The sequence below is a fragment of the Malus domestica genome, chromosome 13 (assembly GCF_042453785.1).
Source record: "Malus domestica chromosome 13, GDT2T_hap1".
NCBI classification, from domain to species: Eukaryota; Viridiplantae; Streptophyta; class Magnoliopsida; order Rosales; family Rosaceae; genus Malus; species Malus domestica.
This window is the reverse complement of record NC_091673.1, coordinates 25,910,043-25,921,731: the sequence shown is the minus strand read 5'-3', so window position 1 is coordinate 25,921,731 and position 11,689 is coordinate 25,910,043. Positions and strand designations below refer to the sequence as shown.

General features: G+C 35.8%; 1 protein-coding gene across 4 annotated transcripts; it reads left to right on the top strand.

The window, feature by feature from the left end:
• The first annotated feature begins 5,605 nt into the window (after positions 1–5,605).
• Positions 5,606–8,639, top strand: LOC103453172 (uncharacterized). Of its 4 annotated transcripts, none has more exons than XM_008392729.4 (3): positions 5,606–6,078; positions 7,325–7,505; positions 7,840–8,639. In XM_008392729.4, exons 1-3 carry the CDS (start codon positions 6,029–6,031, stop codon positions 8,470–8,472), a joined length of 864 nt encoding a protein of 287 aa, XP_008390951.3. In that variant the 5' UTR covers positions 5,606–6,028; the 3' UTR covers positions 8,473–8,639. The 4 variants fall into 4 exon arrangements, with proteins under 4 accessions (XP_008390951.3, XP_017192242.3, XP_008390950.3 ...); XM_017336753.3 differs by having other exon boundaries at positions 7,303–7,505; XM_008392728.4 differs by having other exon boundaries at positions 7,264–7,505.
• The last annotated feature ends 3,050 nt before the right edge of the window (positions 8,640–11,689 follow it).

Genomic DNA, 11,689 nt, shown 5'->3' with positions numbered 1-11,689 from the left:
ATGCTTTTATTGCTGATATGAAAAGAATAATTTCAGCGCAATGTGCTTGATGTTGTCTTCTTTGATATATCCCTTCTTAATCTGGTCGATACATGTTGCGTTGTATTCATAAATTCTTGTAGGGGTGTCAACAACGGAAGAAAGAGCACAAGTACTTCAAATATGTTCCATTACTGCTCTCAGCCAGAAGCATTCACAAGACAATAGCTAGTCCAGGGATGTTATTGGTTTTGTTCTGATACTATTGTTCCAGTAGGGCGTAGAGAATATCAAATTGTGTTTTAGGAGAGCTTGATTGGTAGAAAACAAAATTGAGCCTTTGAAAATGTAGAAGAACCTCCTTCACGAACCTTCAGTTCCTTAGCGTCATGCAAGAATGTGCTGATAACGTGTTCTAGGCTCATTTATCTAAAGAATTATAGAGCGGGAGAGAGAAGGGTGCGGCGGCAAAGAGAGAGAGATAGAGTTTGCGCTATTGAAAAACCCCAAATTCAATTGCAGATCATTTGTGCTCTAAGTTTGATTTATTTTTGTTCTCTCTTACTGTTTTAGCATTTTATTTGTCCCATATTTCTTCTTCTTCGTATTTGAGACTTCTCTCTCTACTATAACTTTGCTTATCTATCTCTATAATTTTTTCATATTTATGAAATGATCCCTTCTACCAAAAGATACCAGTTTGCATGACCCCTCTATTTGTTGTTTCATTAACATCGACTGAGATTTAAGGGTCGAGGGATCTACAATTGAGGCATGTGGAGGTGCTGCGGCTGACTTTGGGGAGGGTAAGGTGAGGGACCTGCAATTGGGGGTTGTGGGTTGGGTGGGTTGTTTGGTGGTTTGAGGTTGAGAGATTCGAGGTGAGAGAGAAAGAGAAGAGTTGAGGGGACGAGGGGAAGGAGGAGATTTTGGCCGTTGGATTTGTATCAATTGATGAGATCCATCAATCCGGAGGATCCCCACAAAAGTGATCCAAAGAGGATCTAAATCCCTATTTATAATAGCTTAAAGCTCATATGACATTCATAGAAAGAGAAAGAAAGATAAGGATAGAAGAGTCAAATTCTAACTATTTATAACGACTTAAAGCCTATGTGGTCACAATTCTACATCTCTCCCACTATTCTCCTTTCACTTCTATATCCCTCCATTTTTTTTAAGGAAAATTAATGAAAATGACTTTATAACTTTGAATTTTAATCAAAATTATCTAATAACTTTATTTAATCATAAGGACAAAAGAAAAAAAAGGAAAAAAAACAAAAAAAATCTGACCAAAAGCATGTGCTAGGTGCACACCAACCCGTGTTCAGTTTCAGAAATAGTCAGTATTCAGTTTAAGAAATAATGATATTACCAATGTTCAGTTTAAGAAATTGTAGTACATGTGTTTAGTTTAAGAAACCGTCAATGTTTATTTTAAGAAATAATAACCGTACTAGTGTTCAGTTTAAGAAATAGTGATTGTACCGGTGTTCAGTTTTCAGAAATAGCCGTTGTTCAGTTTAAGAAATAAGGATTGTACCCGTGTTTAGTTTTTGGAAATAGTCGGTGTTTAGTTTAAAAAATAGTCAGTGTTCAGTTTAAGAAATAGTGAGGGAGAGGAGTAAAAGTGTGTGATTGACGCGCACGGTCCCGCACATCAGTTTTTTATTATAATAAATTTTTGTCATTTTCATTAAAATTTAAGTTATTTTCATTCAAATTTAAGCCATTTTTATTAAATAAAGTTATATGATAATTTTTTGTTAAAATTAAAAGAAACATGGTCCAAACACTTTTCATTAAAACTCTCGTTTTTTTATTATCTCACACATAAACACTAAAATATAAAAAAAAATGAAATAGTTATAGAAAAACCCTAGTTATCCAAACTAGCAAACTACATATGTAGAAGGGATAATGCTATTCACACACCCCATTTTACTTATCACGCACACTTACTAATTTTTGTCAATTGATCTTCTTCAATTCACACAATTTGACGGCCGAAAATTGAGAGGAGTGTGTGATAGGTAAAAATAGGTGTTTGGATAGCATCACCCATGTAAAAGTACGCATTCGCGTGGAATTAGCGCATGTTCAGGCGCACTCATGAAACTATGAAATTGCGTCCAATAATGGGAGTACAACCAATACAGACGATGACCGAAGCTCATGATACCATAAGAATCAGATAATGAGAAGCCAAACAAGTACAAGACAAGTGAAGGGATGAATTTTCTATATTTGCACATCAAAAGTACAAATATAAGTTACATTTTTAAGCAAGAGTCATTAAATTCTCTTAGGTTAAATGATCTAAAAAATTTTATTTTTTTGAAAAGGTACAATGTTCATTAATAAGAAATGGATACGTACATCAATGAGGATAGGGTGCTAACATAGGGCATCGATAAAAACCTTGACGGGGTTTTCAACCCGATCTAGGGGAAAAAGAGTATCCCGCACCAACATAAATAATTAGGAATTACTATCCTCAAAGACAAGATCAAGAATTACATCAGGGGGTTCCTCAAACTAGGTCACAGCGTTTCCATAACTCAAGCTCATACGCGCTAGCCTGTGTGCCACCTTATTCGTCTCCCTTCCACTTTGGCAATGAATGGACAATTGAATACGTGTCATTTAGAATGTTTCCAAAATGTGAGGTGTCATCACTCCCTTCATTTTTTAGTTCTGCCATCACAAGCAAAGCCTCACCTTCAAGAACCAAAGCTGGGAATTGCCACTCCTTGACAAACATAGCCACGTCCCTTGCTGCCATCATCTCAGCCAGCTGCAGGGAACAAATAGCAGTGTGTTGTGTCGCCTTTGCTGCTATAAACTCCCCCTTCTCATTTCGAATCACCACCCCAACACCACCTACCTCATGTTGTTCATCCCAGGCCGCATCAAAGTTACATTTTACCCAGCCCAATTCCAGTTTCTTCCATTTCTTTGGTTCGTTGCTGCTGCATGTTTGATTCTTCCCATGCCAACACTGGAATTCCTGTAACCAACTTTGTCCTCTGGATACCAACTCCAACGGTTCAAACGCCTTTCATTGCCATAAAAACGAATTATGTTCCTTCAAAATGCTCCAAATAATCACAAGTAACAAATCAAAGCTTTCTCTTGATAAATCACTAGCCAGTCTTGTGAACCAATCCACCAAATGTCCCCTGGTGTCTATTCTACTCCATAGACCCAACGTGGCTTATTAACCAAATCGAAGTCATTCTAGGACAATCCCTCATCAAATGCACCAAGCTTTCTTCTTCACCGTTACAGAACATACATGCAGCATCCGTAGTGATTTTCTTTATTTTCAGATTGTCCCGTGTTGGTAACACATTCATACAACATTGTCACACGCAAATCTTTACTTTCTCAGGTACCCGAGCTCTTGACAAACCCTTCCACAAAAATTTACCTCATGTGTAATCGAAGAACTGCTATTCTCTTGTCCATTGACTTCTCCACCAATCCGAGCTAAAAAATAGGCACTTTTCGTTGTAACCTTCCCATTCGACTTTGTGGACTAGATTAAAACATCCAGTGTCTGAGAGATACTAAGTGGTAACTTAAATCTACACTAGAAAAAGTCTTAGAGAAGAGAAGGCAAAGGCAAAGGCATGCCCACTTCCAAATCCAAATCCACGTTCACATATTTTTTCTCATATATATCAACGTCATATGTAGTTGAAGCTACCGTGGGATTTTTATTTAATCGCTTGGAACAGCTATGTTTTTTGCTCTTTTATGTTTTTGATGAAAGTGATCTGTGCCAAGTTTCCCCTTCCCTCATCTCTAATCTCTATGGTTTATAATTGTTTTGCATCAATCTTTTGGAGAAGTAAAATTCCAAACATTTAAACTACACTATCTATTGGTTACTTCTTAAGGATTGAATTAGACTTGATTATTTCAAATTTAGGTTTTTTTTTTTAAATTTTTTTTTAAGTTTAAATTTTTTAAATTTTTAATTTTTTAAATATTGATAAGCTCACAACAAGAAGATAATTGTTGATTTTCACACTATCATTTTATCTTATGCCTCGATCGACCATATTATTTTTTGGGATAATACTTTCATTCTCCCTTTTAAGGAATGAACTAATTTCCTGCATGCAAATAATGTATATTCACCATACAAATTTCATAATCAGAACATTTCAATTTCTTAATCTTCATTTAAAGATCAGCCCTATAAAAATCATTTGAATCAGAAATCATTTAGTCATGGAAATGTATATAACAAATAACCGGTGTATGTATCAAGTAATATATTCTTGATGAACCATTCATTTATTTTATACGCTTGAATGATTAAACGATTTTTTATTCGAATGTATTTTTTGTAAGAGTGATCTTCATATAATGAAATTCAATGGTTCCGATCGTTGAATTTATATGTTCAAGACACGTTATTTGCATATGAAGAGATATGTGCACCCCGTTATAGGACGATGCAAGTTTTTATTTTTGTGAAATACATAAAAGATTAAAGTAAAAATGGTTGAAAATCGTTGCCCCTAAGAACAGATGCCAATGATTAATTACTGAATCTGCATGTTTAGTTTACACATAAACAACAAACGTTATGGATTTGGTTTCTTAATCTTTCATGTTTATAATTGAAAATTACCCTTTAGACAAGGCATGGATCAAGGCATGGATAAAGCTTTCTGGATTTGATTAAGACACATATTTGAATCTTTTCTCTATCATTTCCTAAATACTTCGGGAACCCATATTGATAAATTTGGAACTATGGTAGGTGGTTTAATCTAGGTTATGGCCCCATTTACTATGCATTAATTCAGATGCAACCTTAACCCAAGATCGAATCATGGCTAGCTGTCAAAAGACTCAAAACCTGAATAATTAATAGAATTGGTCTCCAAATTATTAAAAAAAAAATTAAAAACTTTCCTTCCTCTTTTTATGGAAAAATATTTATGTGGTATCTTATTCAGATATTGTTACTAGCCTCGAAAAACTTTCAGATGTTAAGCAATAAGTCAACAATGTACATCAAATTTACCGATATAAAATAACTCTCAGAGAAGATGATTTACTTGCTTATGCAAGGGGATTTAAAATACAATTATGGAACTCCAACATCTGCATTTTGTACTATCATAAAAACTCGAATAACAACCTGGACTAGATATTGTTTCATGGTACGGAGATATAATCAAATATGGATCGTTTTATTTGTATACTGGGGAAAATATAAGATTTATAATAAGATTGGTGTTGTTCTGGGAAAGAAGCACCAGCTTTCCATCAATATTATTTCATACAAATCTTTGATGTTTTGTAAGACTTTGTCTGGAATATCTTGTCCAGCCCACCTCGGCGCATGTATTAGGATTGTCATTTGGTTTCCATCATATATGACGCTTCTGTGGACCCCACAAATTTGATCTTCTCCATGTTACAAATCAAATATATATAAAATTAAAATACAGCATCAAACAATACTATGTATGAATAATATTGAACAAAATTTTAATTATCTCGTTCTCTCTCTCTCTCTCTCTCTCTCTCTCTCTCTCTCTCTCTCAGTATATATGAATATTGTGCACACCAAGACATAGGTATATTTTACCATTTTTTTGCCATGCCTCCTAACTTCACAGCCTGTCAATCCTGAATTATTAACATGACCGAGAACATGATTAAGAATTGTTTAATTAGTGAGAGGAGTGAGGGAGGATGGGGTTTGTTGCTTTGTTGTTTCTCTAATTAAATTCAGTGGGGAGCTTGGAAAAATTAATGTTGGCCTGCCTTGCCCTCCCAAAGAGATTTGCTGGTGTAGAGGTGTCCAAGAATCTTCTCCCAATTCATACCCGTAGGAGGAGGCTCAAATTATTTGCTAGCTGCACTGCTTAGATTGCTCCGTCCACTCCACTCCGATTAGTACGGAAGATCAAATGACTGATGATATTGATGGATGCTTATCTTAATTCTCTACTTATTGGGTTGTTTTGGTTCACCAATGTCATAGTATTATTGGTATGAAGAAGCAAACCTTTGAATGAGCCTCACACTAGACAATCTCCACTTATGCTGCTCTTTCTATTTCAGGTAATACTAAAAATATACCTCAACTGTATGTAACAAAAGTTTCCATGATTTAGTAAGCCTAGATGTTGATGTTCTTGCTTTTCTTTTCCTTCCTCTTCTCATATATTTTGAGCCATTTTTGGAAGTTCTGGTCGTCTGGGAAATCATAATTCTTGAATATTAATAGTTGGTTTCTGTGTATGGATAGAGATATATATATATATGCCAAAACAGTTAAAGGTGAAAGAGATCCCTTTTTTTTTTTTTTTTTTTTCATAGATATCAACCGTGCTTAATTGTGAATTGCAGCAGATCCTTTTTATTTTCTATTTCATGCAATGTAGATTCAGCATATGTATATAAAGTCTTCAGCTTCAATAGAAACAGGAAGAGGTGGGCACTTGTGGAGAGCAATTTGATAAAAATGAAGGCTACTGTTATTACACCAGCAGCAATATTGTACTAACAAAGGAAAAATAGAGTAGAGCACCCACATTCCATATCTGGTCTCACTATTTCCCCACATCCCATTTTTCCTTTTTCCTCCTTTTTGTGTCTGGTAACTTTCGGATAACGCACTTTCGGAGCTGCCGTGACACAATTCTGGGCCATTCTTTTTTGTTCATCCTTCATCCAACACCTTAAAAAGTCCCTTTATTTGACATATTCGGTCATGTAGTGAACAAGAGTCCTATTCCGAAATGCTGCTTGAATTTGTACACCGAAAAGGGAACAAATAAAATCTTGGAGCACGAATGTAGTATATAAAAGCCAACTGTCAGTGAATTTTGAGAGATAGATTTCCACTACCCTGATGGGTTAGATTTGTTCACTTGCATTTGGGATTCAAGATAATTCAAAAATGGTCACACCAATTCAATTATTCCTTGGTGTTTAGACGCGGTAGGATAAGTAGTAGACCTGGTGTCCAACTAGACTGTGTTTCCACCTTCCTTTAGTGGGTTTATATATCATACCTACTCCACTCAAATCAGTAAAAGTTCTTTTTTTCTAAATTTTAATTTTCTTCTGTTCATTGCTTTGTAAATGATATCTTGTACACAAAGTTTAATCTTATAACAATTGTTTGGAAAAAAGAGTTACTGTGGCAGATCTCATAATACAATAATAACAGTTCGGTGTGTTTCCTCAAATTATATGTTTCCCTGTAGTTACCAACATTTTTTAACTGTTATATTACTCCAGGAATGGGAATGAAAATTGAATATGCCATCAATGTTTTAGGAAGCTCACAAAATAGCTGCAGCTTAACCGTGCATCAGGTGGATGACTGGGACTATTTTCAGAAAACTGGGCTGAAGGAGAAGTATCAGAAGGCTAGAGTTGAGGGCACACTTCGGAACTCGATGGACAGGATGCTGGACAAGCACAACATGGATACCATAAAAAGTACGATGCAGATGCATGAAGATACGTTTAAACACCAGGTATGATCAACTTTAATGCATGTATCAGCTCGAATTGTATGCTGATCATGTTCCACAAAGCATGAGTTCTTTTGGTTTTCATGGAAATGCAAATATTAAGCTTTGGGAAGTTGATTTTGTAGCCATTCAGTCACCGACATCTAAATTTCTCATCCAACTATACCTTTCTGGATAAGCAAACCAGTCAAATTACTCCAAGACACAATTTGATTACACCTTTTTTGCTTATTAGATCCTAAGTCTTATACTTGTCAGATCAGATTGTTTTTGTCTCATAGATTTAGTATTTTTGAAACTGATGACAGCAGTCCTAACCAAAAACCAAATATTGCAGATTCGAGAGCTACACCGTCTGTACAGTGTACAAAAGATGCTAATGGATGAACTGAAGAAAAAGATTAAACAAAATAGACTTTGCGGCCCAATAACCAGTAGTGCAGATCACATTAACCAATCTCAGTGGATTAACTGGCAGCATTCAATAACTCAAACTTCTTCTGGATATAATTTCCATTTTCAGAGATTGAGGGATGATCCGAACTCTAGAGAGCGTAGTGGAAGTTGCTCGGGAGACACTCTGAGAATGTCAAGGGGATTTGACCTTGAAAGGCCTGCCGAGGAAGACATCTCAACCAGATTCAGTACAATTGACCAAGAACAAGCAGGGCCAAGCTCTCACATGTCCCTCAAAAGTAAGAGTGTAACTGGCTGTGATGAAGATAGTGAAGTGGAGCTTTCATTAAGCATCGGAAGTAGCAAGAACAGGAAGAGATCGAAATCTTACCAGCCTCAGTCGGGATGTTCAGAACTGATCCATAAAGCAAAAGAACTCGATTCGCCTGCCTCATTCAAATCAGATAGAGGAGGAGATAGCAGTGATCCCACAACTCCCATGAGCAGCTCTAGTGCGACATGTGACCAAGAAAGAAAGCAGCCACATTGGCTTTTCCATGGTTTAAAGCTCTAGTAGGACTAACAGTTCAACTTTCGTGCGTGTTTCTTCAAAAATCTTCACTCTGTTCATTATTGAAATTCTAATTAAGTTGTCACTTTAATAAATAGACAATCGAGATACTGTTCTCATCACGCATTACATTGGTGTATATAGGAAATTTTCAAACGTTGGTTGCTCCATATTTGAGTGCACTGGTTCATTATCTTCTTAGGCAATTGATTGAAATTTAAAAAGTACGTGATGATTATGACTAACTCATGCAAGAACTATTGGAAATTTATTGTACTTACTTTCGAAGGAGATGCATCACAGATAAGCCAACAAGAAAATTATATATTACAATGGTAAGACAAATAAAGAGTGTTAAACTCAAATTTGTCGCCAGGTGTTTGTCGATTGCTAATGCATATAATTTGTTGTTGATCTTAATTCCTTATGCATCGTAATATTCATAACCTCCACATCCACCAAAAGATCAAGACAGGGAAGAAACTATATAAAAGCATAGTAGTACCGTATGGACTTGGAATTTTATCTCTCAAATCATGCTCTTATTTTAATTCCTTGTCTTAAACAGGCTCCTTGGCCCCATTAACCATTCTGCTAATGAGAAGCACAGGAGCGTAGTTGCCTATACTATTTCTTTGGAACCATTCGATACTAGTATTCTAAACCAGGCCATCAATAACATGAAACATGTGTAGCACATGTTTTGGTTGTTATTTTCTTCATTTATAAAAATAAATAGAGGGCATGCTTGGCCAAAGTTAGCAGATGGTTGCAGGTTCATAATTCCTCTGTGAGAAACTCTTTTGAAACCAATATATTGTACACCATCCGTCCATTAGATAGTGAGAATATCTCATGTTGATCACTGATTGTGTCCATTTTTTCCTGATATGGCTGCATTTTTAGGAAGCATAGAAATTTCACTCTAGCATTTCCATCACCAATCACCAAAAAAACACTACCACAAAAATGAAATTTTTCGATATATGGTATGACTGAATTGCAATAAGTTCACAGAGTCTCAATCTTTCGCACTGCAATCCTAATCGGTCTTTCGGTCTTCAGCTTCAAGCCAGTCAGTCACCATTTAATTATTAGGGTGCCGCAGGCCTAGGTGTTTTTGCATTGTTGTGCTTCCTCCCATCCGTCTTGTCACCCATGAAAACAAAAAGAACAAGAAGATTAATGTTTGTTAGTAAATGCCAATGCAAGCTAGCAAGAAGATTATGTGCTTCCAACTACATAATTCCAATCTAGTCATTTTCCCAAAATATTGAAATCTGCACAACCTCGTATACTTTTCTAACAATTCCAAAAATATGTTATTTCCTTGGTCACATCTCTCTCTCAGGCCTCTTCTATCAATACATTGGGCACAGTTAATATTTGGATGAGCAGTTAAATGAAACATGCTTGAAATACTTATTCAATCTCTATGGGCTTACCACTTGCTGCAAAGATGCAAAGTACATGCTAATACAAAGCCCATGAGCAACAATATATCAATATGTTTGTATTCGAGCTGAACTCTACATCAGATAAGAGAAAACCAGGATTAGAAGTTGGGAAGGGTGCTAATACTGCTGTTTGAATTACTTAATTGTTCTTGCTCACATTAATAATAGTAAACAGGTTCATTACTAGTCTATGAAAAGATTTGTTTTAGAATGGGTGGGTGGGGGCAGCAAAAGAGAATACAAAGCAGGTATTTGTCCCAGCTACTTTCTAAACCATGAAAGACCAGATCGAACCCATTGTTTGTTGGAAAGTTTTATGAATATACTAGTTACTGGTTGAACAAACCGGTCAATTCAATTAGAGTCCTGAGGTTTTCAGATTTTATGCTGACCAGTCAACCAGAAGTGACAGATGAACGACAATGTGTATTAAGCTCAAAAATTCAAAGTGTTTCGAACCTAAACAAGGTGACTTATGAGATCCAGTGCATCTAATATTTGCGTACATATACACAGTAGTCATGTATCCTGTTAGATTTACTAAAACAACAATAAGATGTTTGAACCAAGATAGGCATCTCTGTTTGAATGCTTACTTGACTAATCTAGAAACTCACCTATTCGTCTCTACATGGAGAATATTTCTGCAGGATAAAATAAGCCAAGAACATTATTCTTCCTTCCTCCATTCTCTTAAAGTGCTAAATGTTCTATAAACTAATTTCCGCATATTTAATTTAAAAGAGGGTAGAGCAAGAGTTTCTGGGTGTAATACTCTTCTCTCGTTTTTGAGAGTGTAGATGCCTTGCTTGTAACTATTATTAAATAGCTAATCTTGCATAATTCCATTCTCCAATCTATTTAATAATAATAATAAAATAATATTTGTAGTTTTAGTTAAAATTGAGGGTTTATGATAACATCTCTAACAATCTCACAAACTCAAATAATGTTGTAGCCTATTTTCTCTCAGTGGTGCGAGAGAGGAGAGAGAGAGAACTGAGGAATTTATGAATGTGTATTTCTCTTTGCCTATACCTTTATTTATAGTAAACCATGAGGAGAAAAAACTTGCTCTTCAAGTAATACAAATCCCAATAGGAAAGAATCGCTAACAAAAAGAGTAAACCAAATGTACCAAGGATTCACACAATCACACATGTGTCAGAATTAATGTCACAACACTGCCCCCCTTTAGTATGAAAATGCTCAAGTAGAGGGTGCATTAGATCTTCATGGATGATATAGAAGCAGTTGATGAAGTCGTCTCGTCTAGTCAACACAATAAGCGAACGTGAGTCTCAAAACATTGAAAGAATGCATAGGTAGTAAAATTCACAAAACCTCGCTAAGGTAAAACCCAATGTAGGATAAAAATCATAATCTAAGGAGAAAAGTGAGAAGTTGCATTAAGTCAAAACTAAACTCCTTCATGACGCAAGTAGGACACATACAATGGTATTTGTGGATGCAAATTTTTGCCATCTTCTCATTTGACGAAAATGTACTTGCAAAATAATAACACCTAAGATTAAGGCCAAAAGCCTCACGCTCTCACGATGAATGGGGGGCTTTGGCCGAGGAATCTCCGATGCCAAAGTTAGAATTCTAAAAAAGAATGTGTTTAGGAGTTTGTGGGTAGCAAATGACTTAACTTTTTAGTAGGATAATAGGGCTATTTATAGGGGAGTGGCCGGCCCTATTTGGAGAATAGTGGCCAGCCATATATGGTGTATTTGGAGAATAATTGCAAGATATTATGT

Bases quoted from the DNA above. Each gene is read 5' to 3' on its own strand.
- LOC103453172 (XM_008392728.4), top strand. From the start codon at position 7,266: ATGGGAATGAAAATTGAATATGCCATCAATGTTTTAGGAAGCTCACAA. The intron at 7,506-7,839 runs GTATGATCAACT...CAAATATTGCAG, and splicing joins AAGATACGTTTAAACACCAG to ATTCGAGAGCTACACCGTCT.